This window comes from Astyanax mexicanus, chromosome 16 (assembly GCF_023375975.1).
Source record: "Astyanax mexicanus isolate ESR-SI-001 chromosome 16, AstMex3_surface, whole genome shotgun sequence".
Taxonomy (NCBI): Eukaryota; Metazoa; Chordata; class Actinopteri; order Characiformes; family Acestrorhamphidae; genus Astyanax; species Astyanax mexicanus.
Genome location: NC_064423.1, coordinates 29,086,641 through 29,107,684, shown reverse-complemented (window position 1 = coordinate 29,107,684; position 21,044 = coordinate 29,086,641). Strand labels below are relative to the sequence as shown.

The 21,044-nt window shown below is 40.6% G+C and overlaps 1 protein-coding gene across 3 annotated transcripts in view; it reads right to left on the bottom strand.

Annotated features, from left to right (window-relative positions):
* The window catches only part of ntrk3b (neurotrophic tyrosine kinase, receptor, type 3b), a 185,017-nt gene that overhangs the window by 130,673 nt on the left and 33,300 nt on the right, over nt 1–21,044 (bottom strand). For all 3 annotated transcript variants that reach the window (XM_049465843.1, XM_049465842.1, XM_049465841.1), the window contains one exon: nt 2,881–2,955. In XM_049465843.1, coding sequence (XP_049321800.1) covers nt 2,881–2,909 — 29 coding nt within the window. In that variant the 5' untranslated portion in view covers nt 2,910–2,955. The remainder of the gene's footprint in view (nt 1–2,880; nt 2,956–21,044) is intronic.

Below are 21,044 nucleotides of genomic sequence, written 5' to 3'. Positions count from 1 at the left end.
GGTATTTGGTCTGGTTAAAGTGTCTAGTGTTAATAAATTGATCTGATTTGAGTGTTAGGTTTTGGTATTTGGTCTAGTTAAAGTGTCTAGGGTTGGATATTTGGTCTGGTTTGAGGGTTGCTGTTAAGGAATTAATACATAGTATGATTTGAGTGTTTAACTTTTCATTTTTGGTCTGGTGTGAGTGTTTAGAATTTAGAAATTTGGTATTGTTCAAAGGTTTGGGATTTGATATTTGGTGGTTTAAGTGTTTAGTTTTTGAGTGTTTATGGTTTGGCATTTGTTCCTGTCTGAAAGTTTGGGTATGGTATTGTTTTAGTGTTACATGTCTGATATATGATTAAGTTTGATCTTTTAGGGCTTGTATGTGTAGAGTGTTTGAGCTAGTTTAAAGCTCACCTTCCGTCGTTTTTTCTTTCATTTTAAAATGTCTAGTTGTGGTCTCTAGTATGAATGAATGACATGTGAGCCGTTTTTGTAAAAAAAAAAGTGCTCAGGTGTCTCTGTATAGCTCTTTTTTAATGGACTGTTTTAGGGGTGTGTCCAAAATGACCGGATTCCAGCTTTGCTCATGAATATTCATACATGCAAACAGCATGCAAATATCTCTCCTCTGATTGGCTAGGAGCACTGCGACGCCCCTCCGCCGCTCTGCCGCTCACTGCCTCCCACCTCCTAACTGATGAGCGGTGATGTTGCGTCGCTTCAGCTCCGCCTCTGGGAGTTTCTCGAGCCAAGGTGGGCTGGTCTGTGAGTTTCTGCCTACGTAGGCAGAAAGATAATTCAAAATTCACCCGTTTTTCGGAGGGGGGGAGGGGGGATTTCTTTGCTTAGCTCCTGCAGACAATGGGGGCTGCAAAACAGTTTAATGTGCAGGTGTACACATTCAACTCGGAGAGACCTACTGTATTCCACAAAAAACAAGAAAAATAGGATTTTCGCGGAAGGTGAGCTTTAAGTGTTTAGGGTTTGATATTTAGTCTGTTGGTGTTTTCGGTTTGACATTGGGTCTGGTTTGCATGTTTAGAGTTTTTATATTTGGTCTTATTTGCATGTTCAGGGTTTGATAGTTGGTCTGGTTTGAGTGTTTTAAGGTTAGAGGTACACATTGAATTAGCTGAACAGGTCTAGAACTAAGGTTGATTCTCACTATCTTTTTTTTTTCAGACTCCATTCTAATTAAAAAAGAATCTGTATTTATTGGGTGTGTAATACTTCCTGTCGTACAGATATCTAATGAGATGCCTCTAATCAGATGCTGGAGCTGACCTTGAGCAGTGATTGACTCGGATACCCTAGGGGTGTGAGGCAGCCCCGACATGGGAAGCACCAGGAGAGCCCACCAGTGGCAAAGAGGGAGAGCATGATGTTAATGAGAAAAATGCTAATCGGAGTGGGGGATACTGCACTAGGTCTCCCCAATGAGGGATCAAGAGGAGAGGAAAGGACTGTTCTGTCTTTAGGGTATGGAGAAGAAAATAGAAAAAAGGAGGAAGTGTGGATCTGACAGAACAAAAGGAAAGTGTGGGGGTGGGGTTAACAAGAGGGAAGATAGAGCTATGAAGGAGGTCTGCTCCTGCTGGTTTGATTAAGAATGTGGTATGTCAGTCTTATGAGTGTTTTAGTGTTACACTTATGATGTTAAGTTAAGCTTAAGTTTAATCTTTCTAAGATTTATGATGTTAAGTTAAGCTTAAGTTTAATCTTTCTAAGATTGATCTTTGGTCTATTTGTGTTTATAGTGTTTAAACTAGTTTAAGTGTTTAGGGTTTGATATTTAGTCTAGGGTCTGATGGTTGATCGAGTTTAAGTGTTAAGGGTTTGATATCTAACTAGTGTTTAGAGAGAGTTTATAGCCTGTTTAAGTGATTATTACTTGTTATTTAATCTGGTATGAGTGACTAAAGTCAAGACATAGAGTTTATTGCTTGATATTTGGCTTTTATTGCTTAATATTGAGTGCAGAGGAAGTGTTATATGGATTTGTTAAGTGTTTAGTGTTTGATCGAGTTTGAGTGTTAAGGTTTTGATCATTGGGCTGCTTAAGTGTTTTGTAATAGATATTTCATCTGCTTTTGGGTTTGATTGAGTGTTTAGGGTTTGATATTTTGCCTGGTTTATTGTTTAGGGTTTAATATTTGGTATTTTTAAGTGGTTTGTGTTTGATCCAGTTTAAGTGTTTAGGGTTTAATGTTTTGTGTTGTTAATTGTTTAGGGTTGACATTTGGTCTGGTTTAGAATTTAGGGTTTAATACTTGGTCTGATTGATTGTTCAGGGTTTGATATTTGGTCTGGCTGATTGGTAAAGGGTTGAAATAGGGCCTGGTTGAGTGTTCAGGGTTTGATATTTGGTCTGGCTGATTGGTAAGGGGTTGAAATGGGGCCTGGTTGAGTGTTCAGGATTTAATATTTGGTCTGGCTGATTGGTAAGTGGTTGAAATATGGCCTGGTTGAGTGTTAGGGATTTAATATTTGGTCTGGCTGATTGGTAATGGGTTGAAATATGGCCTGGTTGAGTGTTCAGGATTTAATATTTGGTCTGGCTGATTGGTAAGGGGTTGAAATATGGCCTGGTTGAGTGTTCAGGATTTAATATTTGGTCTGGCTGATTGGTAAGGGGTTGATAAATGGCCTTGTTGAGTGTTCAGGATTTAATATTTGGTCTGGCTGCTTGGTAAGGGGTTGAAATATGGCCTGGTTGAGTGTTCAGGATTTGATATTTGGTCTGGTTGTGCGTTCAGTATTTGATGATTAATTTTGTTTGAGCGTTTACAGTTTGATATTTGGTCTATTTGAGTTTTTTATAGATATTTGGCCTGTTTTATTAGTAAGGGTTTATTATTTAACTATTGCAAGTGAATCTAGACATATTATACTCACAGCCTCTGTAGTCCAGTGTAGAGCTCCATGTCAACATCCCTTAGAATCTGCAGTCCTGTCCAGTTCTCTATGTGTCTGCAGGAGAAATAAGGAAAAAGAATGAAACCGACTCCATCGCCACCAATATATTCAGCTAGGGGATGGGTATTCTGTGCAAGTTCTATCAATGCTCACTGCAGTTATCCACTGCAAGGTCCTGGGAGTTTTGAATAATGTACCAAAAAAAATCCTCAGCAAACACCTGCGAAATATTTTCAGAAAAGTAAGCAACAGCTCCGAGCAGCTGCACTCCGTTCTAGGTGAAGTAGATGACCCAAGGGTCTGATTGCTTGCAAACAACACAGTGAAGTAATTAGAGCAACAATAAATCACTGTTTCAGACAAAGACCTTAGAACGTATGGTCAAACCCTAAATGCAGGCAGCGAAAACAAAACAATTAACACATGAACTGAAAGGCAGTCTAGTAAAAAATGGATATGGATTTTATTTCCTTAAAGACAGTTTGAGTGTAATTCAGCCTATGATTTTATTTCATTCACAATACAGAGATCCTGATGTGATTTTCTCACAATACAAGAGGTGGGGGAGTGTAATGCAGGGACTTGCTCCATAGTTCTAGCAATGCCACCTCAAAATATTAGTAAACAATCTGTAGCTAAAATTAATTAAAAATTGTGTAAAACGTTTAGCCTGAGGCTCCTCCCACTCAATTTGTTAACTGTTGTTTCTCATCTGTAGGCTCGAAACCCCTGCCATCATATCATATGACATTCCCAGACTGGGAAGTTCCTGGCAATGGAGCACTGGGCTCTTGCTGAGATATGCACTTATGATCCCCTCATTCTTGATGAGCAGCAGTTAGACTGTAGGGCCACTCAAGAGATGAGAAATCACGCTACATAAAAAAAAGCAAAGTATATTATACTTAGTATAGTATACTAAAAAGAATGTATTGCATGCCATCCATGTGTTGAGAGAGTGTAATATGTGTGTTTTAACTAAAAGTATATTTACATTTCTTAAAAACGAGTTAAAGTTACTTAAATATTCATGAAATTAAAATTACTTAAAAAAGCAAATGCAGAAAGTTGCAAAAGTTTTTTTAAAGCAAATTCTACGCATTATTTTTTTCAGTGCATGCTTTGGAGGTAATGGATTGCTTGGTATGAGTACACCCTTAATGTGACTTATTGGTCAAACTGAGATTTGTAAAATATGAGTGTTTTTGTTGTGGTAACAAAACGAGAGATTTGGCTGAAGGTAACAGGTAACCCTGTAAGTTAAAGACCTTGATACCCTCCTCTGAGGACACGTACTATCAGCTAAAACAACCCTGGACAAAGGTGAATTCTGTTCTTACATAAAAATCTGACGTGCTGCTGACAGACAAGCCCCGCATGCCAACAAAAATAAAAACACACACAGTCACACACATACATGTACGTGCCCGCACTCGCACTTTCCCCGGCAACCTCACAAGCCCCTGAAAGCAGTGCAATCCAGTGCAGTGGATGTGGTAGATTTAATGTTTCTGTTTACGGCCGGGGAGAGGGTGACACTTTACAAATGAGCTGTGCTGCGGTTAATGTAATACAGGGGAGGCCGCAGTGCTTTACTGGCCCTTGGATTCAGACAGCATCCTTAGGCCTGTAATTTCCCTCAAAAGCCTTGACAGTGGGCTCTCTCTCCAGCATGAGCTCAGCATTACACTAAGCTGCTGCCTGACCTAACCCAAATTGCTGTTGATTGCCAGGCCCTTTCTAACCACACACCTATACGCGGTGTATGCAGTTTATCTGAGACGCTGGGTAGATTACGCTCAGGTATAAAGGGCCTTTCAATCAGGAGGCAGCAATAAGATAAATATGGATAAATACATATTTGGCTGTTCCTGAAAATGTGATTACCATGTGCTTGGCTCAGTGCAAGGCTTCCTCCTTAAAGAAACTGCTTAAAGAAAAGCTTAAAGGAGAAGTCAAAGGATCAATATGTATAATATTTTCTGTATTAACTGATAAAATAAAATGATCATAATGTGTGATACGATATTAAAAAACATGCTTAACAAATCTGAGTACTGGCATCTACTCATAGCAATGCTTTAGCCAGTATGCTCTTGTTTAATCTGGCTCCTATGGAGCGGAAATGTGTTAGTGTTTTAGTGCCCATTCCCCACTATATTTCCACACCCCGGCTTTCCCTGCCAGGTATGGAACACAATAGCAGGCAAACACAGTGCACTGCAGCCTCTGCATCCTTCTGAAAAGCTCCAGGATCAGAATCAGGAGTAAAATGCAAGTAAATATTGGCAATGTGTTTGATAGATGGACACAGCTTAGGGCACAGAAGGACTACAACACAGAAGTTAAGCTGGATAATTTTCTTTCCTGAACAGGTAATCACTGAGATTCAGCTAAGGTTAGCTAACCATAGCTATGTGGTTTATTACAGCTGATGGTACAGATGATTTTTTTTTTTTGCAATTTTACGTAAATTTAACATACTTACTAGTCTGCATGCAGCAGGGTTATCAAGGCAATTCATTTTTTGAGAAAGAATAAATAAATAATCAATACAGTGATTTTGTGTAAGTGTATACTGTTTTACTACTTATTTTAACTCATAAGGCTTAAAATAAAGCGATAAAAGCTAAGAATATAGTGTTAATTTTAGTACATTTTACATAGTTTCTTCCTTTTTTTCTTGCTAATATAAAAACAAATCTGCACAAAGAATGTGTAGCAACTGTAGAAATCCCAGCCAGTCTAATTAAATAAAATTAAATCTCAAATTAATAACCTTTCTGGGAAGAAGGTGGATCTACTCCAGCCAGCATAAGCAGAGTTTATAATTTGTTTTGACATGTCTTCCATTAAAGGGAATTTAATTTTGAGGAAGCATAACAAGGTTATAAAAGCTTACAACTGTTACGCAGCCTGGTTCTCCTTCCACACTACCGGACTCTATTTCCCAGAATTCCCCTGATTATGACATCAATAATAACCCTTCACCTTCACCCAATCACGTTATGCTCCGACGCTCTGATTCACCTGTGTTCTAAATTACTTCCGGTTCATTCTTATCTAGATCCTGTATTTAAGGCATCCATTTGTAAACAAACACCGCGAGGTATTGCCGACTTATGTTGCGTACTAAGCGTTTTCCTGATTACTGTTTTTGCCTTCTCGTTACGACCCTGTTTTCGGATTATCGGTTTATGTCTTTTGTTTTGCCCTTATTGGATTTGTTGTATGGTTGGACTGTTTCTCGGTTTCGAACTCGGACTGTATTTTTGACTACGTCTCTGGTTATCGGTGAGATCATTGTTTACTTGGTTATTCTGTTAGCAGAACCTGTTAGCCTTCCTGCTAATAAACCTGACTGTATTTTTAACTCAGCTCGCGTAACTCCTCTCTACCTGGCGTCACAACAACCTTGTTACAGCCCACTAAATGCATTCTTTAGCACCATTAAATGCTGTAACCTTGAAACATCTGTCTGTTATCAATATTTCTACATTTTTTCACTTCCAATCGGAATCAAAATGGAGAACAAAAGATGTCCAGACTACAAAAACCCAGAGTCTGTAAATCACCCCAATCAGATTCAAAGCCCCATCTCTTTCTCCATCTCAGCTTGTGGTGAAGAGCCTCTCCTAGCGCACACGCTAATCTTTGTGGCTGCTTTTGTCTTCCATAATCTCCACTCAGGTCGTTTCCAATGTTTCCAATATCCGTGGCCGCACATGATTAACGACTTTGTTTAAATGATCTACAGCTCAGGTACACGTGGCTTGATGGGAGAACGTTTAATAAAAACACACTGTCTCGGGAGCGCTCTCCAGGCATTGATCTATGTTCTTTTATTTTTGAAACGCCTTCCATTGTGTGGTGCTTTTCCCTTTTTTCTCCGCAGAGAGGGAAATGGCTGGATGCTTTGAGGACAGGCTGAACTTGGTTTGGAAACATCAGAGTCAATCAGCTGATGGATACTGTGAAGCACTGAAAGTCTTTCCTTTTAGTTCTGCTACTGGGATAAGAGAGGAGGCTTTGAAGTGCGTGATGATGACGTGGGTCAATACACAATGGACACAACTCTGAATATAAAACGAGACAGGACTCGGCACCTGTTCCCGATATTGCACTTTACAATTTAGAAAGGGTTTTGCACATTTTCCACCATTCCGACAACGTTAACCACGGTCAGGTCCCAGTAAGCTTCTCCTTCAACCACCATCTTGAGGCACCAGCTCTTTATTGCTAGACCTTAATATACTACTAAAAATAATATTTTCTGTAGTAACTCACAACATAATCAGGCTGTTTCCTCAGATATTGGGGAAGCACCGGCAACAGCAGAGCTTCAGCCAGTATGTACTTATTTGAACTCTGTGGTACGTCACGGAAATCTGTGTGAGTTTTATCCTTCGGAGTTGCCAAGTATCGACAACAACATGCAAATAGTCTGCTGCAAACATGAGAATGGAAGATCTGGCAATTTTTCTGCTGAATAAGTGATCACTGAGCTTCAGTAAGGTTGCTAACTATAGGTGTTTAATTTATTACCACCACTAGAGTAGTAGAGAAAGGTATTTTGGACAAATTAAAACATATGTATTCACTGATTAGATGCAGAGTAAGACTCGCCATCGCTTGCCACTGTGTACCAATCTGGCAACCCCAATGACCTTTGTGTCTGGGAAGGAGTGGGTGGTGCAAAAAACTCTATCCAGTGTGTGGACACACTCGCTCTCATTTGTTACATATTTATCATTTAAATTGACTATCTATTAGTTTTGGAATTTTAGTGACCTCTCTGGTGAGAATGTGTAATTGCACCAAGCATAAAAAATGTACTTTTAAAATGTGCATTGTGGTGCTGTCCCCTTACAGAGTGGATGAATCACAAGTTCTCTTGAGTTCTAATTCTGTATTTCTTTAGTTTCTATGTACATGAGCAAGCACATTTCTTTTTAGAATCTGCTGTTTTGATACATCCATGATTGCAGTAGCTATTGTATCAGCACCATTAGAAGCAAAACAGTTGCTCAAGTAACCAGCAAAAGCTATTGTGTGGAAAACCTTCCAGACCGCTCTGTTTTTAGAATGAATGTATTTGGTTTTGCTGGGATGATCAGATGAACAGAAGCTCAATGCTGCCTTTAATTAACATATTTTGACCCCTCCCCCCTTCCCACAAATATTAAGGACTACTGCTTTAAGCATTTAATGCCTGATTGTTAAATACTGCAACCAATGTGACCTTTTACCACCTATTATATTCCATCTCAAACTTGTAATACTGGACTCTGGAATATTTTTTTATTATTAAAATAGCTTGTTATCAACAGAAACAACATCTTCCTTTCTTTCTTTAGCCTGAAAGTGAATGCCTAAACGCATAATGCAGAAACAGGTGTAACACATGCATAATTTCCAGTGGATTAGCTGATGAAATTACATCTGCCCTCCATCTGTTCATGGATTCACGTTTTGCGGCCAAGCTTTACATTCCCATGCATAAATACAACATGTTTCATTTGAGCAGAGAACAGCACACAAGCTAGAAAAGAAATGTCTGCATTTGCATTTAGAAGTACGGAACAGAAAAAACGGAGGGTACAGAGCTCAAGGGCACTGGTGTGAGAACATCTCGTACTAATGCAGATATCTGTACACCTACAGCTACAGGTTCTGAACATGAATGAATGATTGGGTCCATATATTTACTCTATAGACTGGCGATTGCAGATTTGTGGTATACTACATAATTGCAACTGTACAGGAGAAGGAAAAATGTCTTTAAATTACAATGTTAGTGTAAAAATATTTGATTCCAAGTCATTTTGGAATGAGCATTTCTATTGTTTCATTCATCGTGACATTATGACGCAGGAATGTGAGCCCTTCCAATGAATTAGTGCTGGACGATATGGCCAAAATTTATATCACGATATATTCCTTAAATTTCGGTCGATACGATATAATTTCGATATCGATAAATACTTTGAAGGCCTCAGAAAAAGAATCCCTGCAATCTCTGCAGCTTGCACTGCAAATTTAAATTATTATTTAACTGTGTATTTGCACTTTTTGTATCAATCTATCTAATGGAAATCTGTACCTACTACTGTATGAAAATGTTTTTTAAGTCTTTGAAACCTCCTTTCACAAAAACTTTAATACTTTAGAAATAAAAGTAGTCAAAATAAATCAATGCTCAATTTTATTTGCATATAGCAAAATAATAACATGACATCCCTGCCAAACATAAGCCTATATAACTATTACAAATAAAAATAACTTTAAATGACAACAGAGGCAGAGCTTCTTATTCATTGTAAACAAATTTAACAGATTAAAACAAAAGTGTTTTAACTAGGATATATAATACAAGAAGCCTTTATATACATAAAAGCAACAAGATTTTCCCGTCAAATAAACAAACCTATAGGATTTTTCAACTATAAATAACTTAGTGACAACATAATCTATTAAAGTGCTTCAGCCAGAATACAAGAGGTATTCAACATGATATCAACGGCAAATAAACAAACCTAAAGGATTCATAAACTTTAAATAACTTAGTTTCAACATAATCTATTAAAGTGCTTCAGTCAGAATACAAGAGGTATTCAACATGATATCCACGTCAAATAAACAAACCTAAAGGATTCATAAACTTTAAATAACTTAGTTTCAACATAATCTATTAAAGTGCTTCAGTCAGAATACAAGAGGTATTCAACATGATATCCACGTCAAATAAACAAACCTAAAGGATTCATAAACTTTAAATAACTTAGTTTCAACATAATCTATTAAAGTGCTTCAGTCAGTATAAGGAAAATATTGTATGTAGTGAAGATGCTTGAGTTGGTGGAACAGATTAGATGTATTAACGTTACGCTGCTTGTCGGCTCCACTCACCGGCACAATTTGCAGCAAAGCGGCAAGCGAGCGGACCCGCGGCTGGGCGAGCGGAGCCGCGGATGAGCGAGCGGAGGCGCGGATGAGCGAGCGGACCCGCGGCTGGGCGAGCGGAGCCGCGGATGAGCGAGCGGAGGCGCGGATGAGCGAGCGGACCCGCGGCTGGGCCAGCGGAGCCGCAGATGAGCGAGCGGACGAGCGAGCGGAGCCGCGGATGAGCGAGCGGACGCGCGAATGGGCGAGCGAAACAGCGGCTGACCGAACCGAGTCTACCCTAGCCTTGGATCCGCTCGTCCCGGCTCCGTTTCGAGACATTTTAGATGCGTAGCGGAGCGGACCTGAACCTAACCTAGCCTAGCCTAGCCTAGCCTAGCCATTTTAACCTAGCCTAGCCTATCTGGCTACGTGCCTGTGTGATTGCGTCATCACGCACTGAGGTAGCACAGCTATGGGGGCTGAATGTGTTTGGCTCTGCGGCGAGCTGACGCCAGTAAAAAACGCCTGTCCGTGACAGATTCTGTACATAATACATATCGATATACCACAAAAGTGATATCACCGTTATTGAAACATTTCTTATCGCGATAAATACCGATATCGAATTATTGTCCAGGCCTACAATGAATATACATATATATCAACCTTTTCCTCTTTTTTGACATTTTTTTACTTAAAATGATCAAAAGGACTTGAATGTCATGTTTGAATTATGTCAGCATAAACAGAGATTTTTTGGAAGATTAAAATGTTGTTTTTTCATTAATGGACAATATACAGCATTTATAAAAATGCTAGTAACAACACATTGTAATGTTATATTAATTTAAAATGAACAGTTTATATAAAAAAAATATGTGAAATTCTATATAAAAATGAAAGATTCTAAACCTTTGATACATAATACATTTGCAAAATGTTTATGATTTTTCTTCACTGTATTGTGCCCTAGCTGTGCCATAATTTTTAAAATGCAACACGTCAACCTTAGTTTTATTATTTCTTTATTCAAGAGTGGTTCAACGCATCCAATTACGCAGCACTGTTTATGCAAATTGTACTAAATCAAGCAGTCCTAATACAATATATGATGCACTCATTTTAACACCATAAAGATTAATATTGTAATATGTCCAACCTAAAATGCACTTGGCTAAGTATTACACATTGATTCCTTACAAGTACATTAAAATGAATAAAATGCAGTTAAATTGACCTCTTTGGGTCATTCTTATGCGACCAGCATAAATTGATCAGTTATGTTGAATATGGTTGTCTTGTCTCTGTCTTAAAGCATGATCAACATGAATTTTCCAAAACAAGATTTTAATATCTCCACTCATCCTATTAATTATAACATAAACATTCATAGCAGTTCCTAAACACAAAGGTACTTATTAACATCTTGCGCTAGTATTTTTTCCCCAAGGTGAAAAAAAGCATTACATATCAAGCCTTATGTTTTATAGGATGACAACAGATGTGTACTTTATGCCTCAGGTCAAACTGGAGCTGTCCAATGTGAAATCACAAATCCAAGGGGAATCATATCTGGCTATGTTCCCAGGGTCACTCACTCTCCTTTTGCAGGGAATGTGATCCAATAGGCTGTCTACAGAGTCAGCCTGAATTTCAGCGGCATACCTTACAGGCTTCAGAGACTATTTGAGTCATGTCGACCCCAATAGTACTACGGGAACGGAATCACAGAAAGAGAACGTCAAAGCTCGGGAGCTGGAGACAACGAAATTGTGTCAAGGTAAAGTCTATAAAAAGCTAAAACACACAGCACAACAACTGATATGTGCCTTGCTGCCAACACCTGCAACAGTAAGGAGATAAAACATTCAGCCATAACATTAAAACCACATACAGGTAAAGTGAATAGCATGGATTATCTGGGTCCAGGGGTACCTGTCAATGGGTGGAATCTACATATTAGACAACACTTAAACAGGCCATTGATGTAGTTAAGCAGAAAAAATGATAAAGAGTAAGAATTTGAGCCACTTTAACAAGAGCCAAATTAATTGTGATACTAAGGTCAGAATCTGTCTTAACCTTGTACAGGGTTCCCAGAATGCAGTGAATACAATATAGTGTTCTAAGCCAAGGAAACCAATGAAGGTCAAAGACCCACAAAGCTCAGTGATGAGCTCCAAAGAGTACCCACAACCTACAGGACTGTAAGGATCTGCTGCTTACGTCTTATACCTTTGTCAAATATTTGCATACCACCTCAAATATTGAGATGATATGCAAATCCATCTGTCTTGCACATACTCCTGAAATTCTAAGTCAAAAAAGAGGTCTGAAAAAAGAGTTCAGAAGATCTTCTAAATCTCATCTAGGACTCAATTTAGAAATAATTATTTGGACCATGCCATATCTGACCGTCAACATATATTCCAGGTGTTTTAAACATGTCACTATCAAACCAAAGGAACTGACTATATGTTCAATAAAATATTACCTAGTTCTGGGTAAATTCTTGTTAACACAGATGGATCATATGTTTGGACAACCTTTGTCTCATACTGGAAGACAACAATTTCAACTAAATATTTTCAGGTGAACTTTCACTGAACATATTTATATTTTCTCTTTCAGAAAAAAAACAGGTCAAATTAATCAGAATAAATATCAAGTCAATCTTTTCAAGATACCAGGTAAAATGTCTCTGAACAAATCCATGGTTCCTTTTCTAAAGAAAAAAAATATCTAAACAAGTACACAGTTCCTATTCTAAATATACCAAGTAAAATACCTTTAAACGAATACCCAGTTCCTATTTTAAATATTCCAGGTACAATTCCTATATTCCTATATATTCCTATAATTGTATACCCCCTCTCAGAAGAGCCAGGTAAAATTCCAATAAAAAATCTGTTTTTTTTTTTGAGGTAAGATACCAGGAAAAATTCCACAAAGAAATACCTGGTTTGTCTTCAAATGAAACCAGGAAAATTCATACAATTTCACTGAAAACATCTGGAACAAATTGCTTATATCTCATTATCATACTGTATCTTTCAGGCATTATATTATATATTACAACATGTCTTCCAGAGGAACTAAAGAGGAACCAGGTAAAATACCTCAGTTCCTAAGACGACCTACATTATGTTATCTTCATAAGCTATGTATGACAACTGGCATACATGTACATAAACCTTTATAATGTTTTAACATAAATTCAATATTATTCTCATTGGCTCATGTCATTAAGATTGCTTTTGTCCATTTTTTTTACCTGAAATGGTGTAGCACTGTTTTTATAGCTGATTTATAACAGTTCTAAAGTAAAGTGCTACCAAAAAAAAGACCTGCCCAAGAAATCTGTTATTTGCCAGCCACTCTGACTTGACTGCCTGAAGTATGTGGTGAAATGACTGTAAATGCTCTGTTTAATACACAACAGATGGCAACATATCAAGCAGTGCTATAACTAAAAACATCCATATTTTATACTTTCATCTTGCTTTGGAAACATTTTTGCTGGATAGGTTTGAAAAGAAGCTCATTTGGTTAAATTTTTGTACAATGATAAAACTGTGATTCAGTGCTTTTGGGAGGAAAAATCCATCATCGTTAAGTATCTCCTGACCCGTGAGCTGCCAAAAGCAGCCATGCAATCTGCAAATAAGTCAATGCTGGCTTATTACGTCAAACCGCACAGTGGCTTGGAAATGTTGAGGGAATTCCACAGAACCTGACAGAAAATTATCACATCTAATATAATGGACTCTGTGTGCTTTGCTTCTTCAATATGTGGTTAGAGGCACTCTAACGTGACCACGTGCTGATCAATATTTCCATATTTCATCTTCTGATGAGTCACAGATATGTTCTTAATGTCAAAGCAAACCAATCTGCACCCATTTCCAGACTGCAAGATCACCATTACAAACCTGCAATCATGTTTAACCACACAAAACAAAAAACGGGGGAGCAGCAGCTCTTCAAAGCAGTAAAGCAGTGGTTCGATATAAATTACAACCATTTGGAGCTTCACCTGATAAAATGGTTCCTACAACAAATGTCTTGTAGAGTGCTCTTGATTTGATTCTTTTGAACAGCTCTATGCAGTCCAAAAATGTTGACAATGTCACCCTATATAGATGATATAATAAATGCTATGTTTCTCCAAAAGTAGAGAACTTAAGTGTATGGGAAAGGGTACAATTAAATAATTAGTTCAAAAAAGGAATAAAAAAAAACATGAACCATAAACATCATTGTTCCTGCATCAAAAAAGGATAAAAAAAGGGAAGAATAAGTTTGGGAGGGGCAATAAGTGATGTATGGGTTTAGAGGCAGGGCAGATGGGAGAGCTGATTGGTTGAGCTGCGTGCCTTTAATAGCGGTGAGACGCAGATGGTTGGACGTCACCAGAGGGTGGTATTATAGATTGACCATGGTACATGGACATATCATCATTATCTATAGCACAGCTGAACCTGAGAGGGCGCTGCAGAGGCGGACATTATTACAATAAAATATTTTTTTTAAAGGTTATGAATTGTTTATAAAAATGTTAAGCAGGGCTGGTATATTTCATTACTTCAAAGGAACACATTTCAGATATTAATGGAAAAAATATGATTTAGGGTTTAGTGGCTCTTTAAAAAAATCATGTGGCTCAGACCGTAGGTGTTTGTGACATATTGTACAAGCCCTACATAAAATGAAAAGCATTGTGTTTCATTCTGAGGCAAAATAACAGGGTTGTAAAATCACATCTGGAGTGGAGGCTCGGATGCTCCTGTATCTTCTGCCGGACGGCATCAGAGTGAAGAGTCCGTGTGAGGGATGGGTGGGGTCGTCCACAATGCTGGTGACTTTGCGGATGCAGCGTGTGGTGTAGATCTCAGTGATGGAGGGAAGAGAGACTCCGATGATTTTCTCAGCTGTCCGCACTATCTGCTGTAGGGTCTTGCGGTCTGAGGTGTTGCAATTCCCAAACCAGACGGTAATACAGGTGCTCAGGATGCTTTCTACAGTGCCTCTGTAGAACATGGTGAGGATGGGGGGTGGGAGATGTGCTTTCCTCAGTCTCCGCAGGAAGTAGAGGCGCTGCTGGGCTTTCTTGGTTATGGAGCTGGTGTTGAGGGACCAGGTGAGGTTCTCTGCAATGTGAACACCGAGGAACTTGGTGTTATCCACAATTGCCACAGCAGAGCCGTTGATGTTCAGCGGGTGGTGGACACCTGGAGCTCTCCTGAAGTCAACAACCATCTCCTTGGTTTTATCCACGTTAAGAGATAGGTTGTTGGTTCTGCACCAGTCCGTCAGCCACTGCACCTCCTCTCTGTATGCTGACTCGTCGTTCTTGCTGATGAGGCCAACTACAGTTGTGTCATCAGCGAACTTGATGATGTGGTTTGAGCTGTACTTTGCAGTACAGTCATGAGTCAGCAGAGTGAACAGCAGTGGGCTGAGCACACAGCCCTGGGGGGCGCCGGTGCTCAGTATGGTGGTGCTGGAGGTGTTGTTTCCAATCCTGACTGATTGTGGTCTCTCAGTCAGGAAGTCTAAAACCCAGTTGCAGAGGGAGGAGTTCAGGCCCAGCAAGCTCAGTTTTCCTATCAGATGCTGAGGGATGATGGTGTTGAATGCTGAACTGAAGTCGATGAACAGCATTCGAACATAGCAGTCTTTGTTGTCCAGGTGGGTGAGAGCCAGGTGGAGCGCAGTAGAGATGGCATCGTCTGTTGATCTGTTTGGACGATACGCAAACTGCAGAGGGTCCAGTGAGGACGGGAGCTGGTTTTTGATGTGCCTCATGACCAGCTTCTCAAAGCACTTCATGATGATGGGAGTAAGTGCAATGGGACGGTAGTCATTAAGGCAGGACACTTGAGACTTCTTCGGCACAGGGACGATGGTGGTCGTCTTGAAGCACGTCGGCACGATTGCAGTACTCAGAGAGATGTCCGTGAGAACATCCGTGAGTTGTTCTGCACATCCTCTGAGCACTCTGCCAGGTATGCTGTCTGGTCCTGGGGCTTTCCGTGGGTTGACTCTGAGTAGAGTTTTCCGCACATCAGCTGAGGACAGGCACAGTACCTGGTCGTTTGAAGGAGGTGTAGTCTTCCTTGCTGTCGTGTAGTTCTGTGCTTCGAACCTTGCGTAGAAGGAGTTCAGTGCATCTGGAAGGGAGGCATCACTGTTACAAGCAGGGGAGGGTGACTTGTAGTTGGTGATGGTCTGGATGCCCTGCCACATGCGCCGAGTGTCAGTAGTGTCCTGGAAGTGGGCGTGGATTTTCTTTGCGTAGGTGTGCTTTGCCTCTCTGATCCCCCGGGAGAGCTTGGCTCTAGCTGTTCGGAGGCCAGCCCTGTCCCCTGACTTAAAGGCCTTGTCTCGGGATCTCAGCAGCGCACGCACCTCTGCAGTCATCCACGGCTTCTGGTTGGGGCGGGATGTGATGGTTTTGAAGACAGTAACATCCTCAATGCACTTGCTGATGTAGCCAGTCACTGAGTCTGTGTACTCCTCCAGGTTGATGGAGTCATCAGAAGTAGCAGCTTCTCTGAACATGTCCCAGTCAGTGTGCTCAAAACAGTCCTGAAGAGCAGAGATGGCTCCTGGAGGCCAGGTTGTAACTTGCTTCTTCTCTGATTTGGCACGTCTGATGAGCTGTCTGTATGCTGGGATGAGCATGACAGAAATATGATCAGAGTAGCCGTAGTGGGGGCGGGGCTCTGCTCTGTACGAACCGGGAATGTTAGTATACACACAATCGAGCAGGTTAGCTCCACGGTTTGGAAAATCCACATGTTGGTGAAAGCTGGGCAGCAGAGCCTTCAGATTACTGTGATTGAAATCACCAGCAACAATAAACAGTCCGTCGGGGTGTGAGTTCTGGAGTTCGGAGATAACAGTGTACAGTTCTTGCAGAGCGTTAGCATTAGCACCGTTAGCATTAGCATTAGCACTGGGTGCTACATACACTGCTATTATGTAGACGCTGCTAAGCTCTCTGGGCAGGTAGAATGGCCTGGCTCTGACTACAGCAAACTCCACCAGCGGCGAGCAGTAGCTGGAGATCAGCGCAGCGTTGTTACACCATGCTGTGTTGATGTAAACACACACCCCACCTCCACGTACTTTGTCCGAGAGGCTTAGCATGCCGCTCACCTCAATCACGGAGTCCGGGATGGAGTCCGTTAACCACGTCTCCGTGAAAACGAACACACAGCAGTCTCTGAACTCGCGCTGGGATGTCCGCTGGAGCCGGAGATAGTCAATCTTGTTCGGCAGGGAGCAAACGTTGGAGAGAAGGAGGGATGGAACCGCTGGCCGGCTGGAGTTAGCCATTAGCTTAGCGCGGACTCCGGCTCTCTTACCGCGCTTTCGGCTCCTCGCGCAACGCTTGCGGAGAGACCTCTAGCGTTTCCTGAGCTAGCAGGCTCAGGAAACGCCGCGGATCTTAGCAGGCCTAGCGCGCGTAGCTCCGCTCGTAGACCGTCTGTAAGTACAGATTTTTGTTGATTTTGCAGGTCTAGCAGGGTCTGTCGGTCGTAAGTTGTTCCCATAGCGAACTTTTGCATGATTGCGAGTTCAGATCGGATTATTTACACAGAAAAACAAACAAAAGCACCGTGTTTTGCTTCCGGAGTGGCCGCTGCGACTGCTCGCGCCACCGACAGTCGCACCTATCTGTCTGGCTGTTTTTGCCAGCCAGACAGATAGGCTACGTTAGCTTGCTAGAGGCAAACACCACAGCACAGACAGTGTTCCAGCTAATTGAGGCTAAGCTCACCCATGTTTGGAACATAAAGTTTTATATCTGAGTGCACAAAAACAAGTAAATACTCTTATGGATGTTTTTCACTGTTTTGATGCACATGTAGTAGAATGGTTCATCCAGGTTTGCTTGCTCTTGCTCTCTCTTTTAATCAAACTCAGCAGGTCACTAAACTATCCAACTGATTTAGCTACTTTGGCCTTGTCCTAAATAGACACAGAACAGTAAAGTGACAGATCAGTGACATCAACCTTTAAAATATTCTCCTCATTTGGAGATACCAAATATTTTGATCCTTAATTACTAAGGTATTATATCTCTACTGGCTTACATCACAAAAAAACAACTGAAGTAACTTAATAAATGTGTTATATGGCACCTTTAAAGACAGTCTGCTGATGTAAATTCGAAGTGTCATCGCTTACATGGCTCAGTTTTGTTTGTTCTTCATGTTGCTGTGTTTGCATGTTTGATATACCACCATTTTTTTACCAGATAAAGTAGATCCATTTCTATCGTGCTTGACAACAGAAACACCCACGGGAGAACATGTCAATTGCCTGAAAGGTGAAACAAATGATTGAAAAATGGCGAAAAAAGTCGATGCTGTAATACAGTGAACAGCCGAGTGAAAGAAGCGAGTGAAATCTCTATTGACCAGTGAATCGAAAAGAACCTGACTGAGAAGATCAATCGACTCACATACAAAACCTTAATTAGAAAGGCATTATAATGCAGTTATTCAGTTTCTCCAACCGTGTGCATAGCTAGGTAACACAATGTCATTAAAAACACATTCATATATTGCCTGAGTTTGCCATCTGCAAATTAACACATTTGTACACTTACATGGTCTGAAAGCTTCCCCGTGGCTAGATAAATATCTAACAAAGCAAGCTCAGATTCCACCAATGTTTCTTCACTGACGAACACGCAAATAAAGCACAGGTTTATTTGAATAATTTGTCCTAGAGGAACTGAGAAAAAGTGTCAATATTATGAATTGACTACCCGAATTTAATTTGTGCCTTATCAGATTCTCTAGACTGAGTACACTAATTTCCCTTACGAATGCCTCATCTGATATGCACTTGAGGCCGGGAGTTTAAGCGATTAAATGGATAATTATTGACTAGGATCTAGAATATAGAGGAATTTATGTGACTCATACAGTACCCCAGATTAAAAAAACGTGTATACTGTACAATGTAACACCCAATTGCAACATGATAATGAAAACACTCCCAACTTTTGTGTGTGTGTTTGTGTGTTCTGAGTAATGGATTATGTATCTTAGTTGACAGTTCTATCATGTATGGTGTCATAGCAAATCACGGTGTATCGTATCACTGCACCGCATCTGAGTGAAAATGAATACATCGCTTCATTGGTTAGACGCACTCCAGTGCTTGCTCTGCCAAGTTTATCTCTCTCAGTAACACTGTTAATATGGGTTTGCCTTGGATTTACATTTGCAGATAAAAAAAGCTCTGAATTTTGCGTATTAAATATTAAGTATGTGACCTTGGTTGGGGCCAAAAAGTTTAAAAAATCTGTTTACCACCCTGCTCGTCTGAGACATGCAGCTTTTGATTTTACAGAGGGCTTTTAAACAACAAAAAAAAACTAAAAACTGTGCTCTACAGATCTGGAGACAGCTTACAGAACCCGTGTATTATAGCATAGTGTTAGCATTGGAACAAAAACGTTGTGATTACAGTCAATTCTTCCAAGATAGTTTTGCAATATGACACAATACATTGTGTAACAACACAACTCCTGTATCATGATATGCATTGTATTGTCAGGTTCTCGCCAATACAATGCAGCCCTTACTGTTACATAACAGTTTTGAGATTTTGGAATGTGATTTTTTTGGGAAGTTCACAGTTTGGTAAGTCCATGTTTCAAACTCTCGCTGTTCAACTCTGTTAAGGAAACTAAGGAAAATACAGCTTTATTTTCTAGGGCCTCTTTAACTTCTGACGTGTTTCAAAACGCAGGGCCTTTTTTCTAAAGATGTTGAGATGTTTCAGTCTGTAAAATACCACAGGCTAATGCTATATCCTCCACCGCTCCTTCCAGAGGCGCTAGTGGCTGAGACATCATTAAGACTCGAGTTGACTTATTCATGTAAACACTAAAGCATTCCAAAGCACAGAGAGCATAAATGATGACCCTGACTGCCCACACTGCCTCGCCATGCTCTCCGGAAAAAGCTTTTCTCAGCATGAAATATTTCGAATCGGAACCACTGCTGGCATAATTATCAAAGCCAACATATGCACGCGTTTTACCTTGCACTAATATGGCCTGGCTGAGGGGTATGCGCTTTTCCGTTTTCATTTTCATTTTGTGATTTTGTGTTCTTTTTAATTTGTTTTATTCAGCTGTGCAACTATAATCAGCAGATCAGCTGTGGTGCTGGAGTGGTGGGAGTGTGGGGGAATCAACCCTAAGCCTCAGCACCGCACCGTGACCGCTCTGTGGCTGTTGCTTGAACCGTCAGATTAAATGTAAGCGTGCCGGAAGCCCATTCTGAAGCGTATCAGCATTCTGCACATCTCCGTCCTCCATCCGCGGCCACCTTCCATCCAAAATGAAAATGAGCATAATTAGCTCCCACGAGCCAGGCAGCGTCAGAGTGAGCGGCAGCCCAGGCACGGACAGCCGGTAGCCTTCTGGTGCAGGGCCACCGATGTGACTCCACATGCCAGAGGCAAAGACAAGTCCCTGTTTCCGCAAGAGACAAAGAAACTGCTCTTAGAGGTAAGTTAAACGTCAGAATTCAAACTGTCCATAGAGAACTCACCCTCCGTCAGTGTTACGGCCCATAATTGTGCTTTCGATTAGAAAAACAAAGTAAAAACGGGCTGATATGCAGTCAGTAATAAGCATCAGCGCCTTCTGGGGGGTCAACCGACTCTAGCGGCCGAATGGAACACCAGGCGCGTCCGTGCCAGCGTGCCTGCTCCGTATCAGGAATAGCTTATTTTCCAGTTTGTTTTTCCGCGCTGTTGACAGCTAGCAGGGTTCGCTGTGCCAGAAATCACCAACTGAGCATTCGAGGCATGTGCGCTTGTCAATCTCATCCCTTTTGATATCATGTCATGTAGTGCTCTTGTCTATCATGCTGGATGCGCCATGCCTTTCAATTGAGCGTTGCATGGAGACCGTTCCACTGAAGGTTTTCAAGGCAGGTCAGCAGATTTCACGTTTTACCTATGTAAACACCAGATGACAGCCAGGATCTTCACTTTTCCAATATGTCAACAGTGAAGTTTAGTTAATATTAGGATGATACAGGCAAAAAACAGCACTCCTGTTAGGGCTATACTGTTAATTGAAAATGAATCAAAACCGGCATTTAGAATCTCTAATCCCATGACATTTTGCTCATTCTCTTAAAAACAGAATTAATGTTTGTGTTCTTGTACTGTCTTCTTAAATACATATTACAGCATGTAATCAACAACATGTAGTC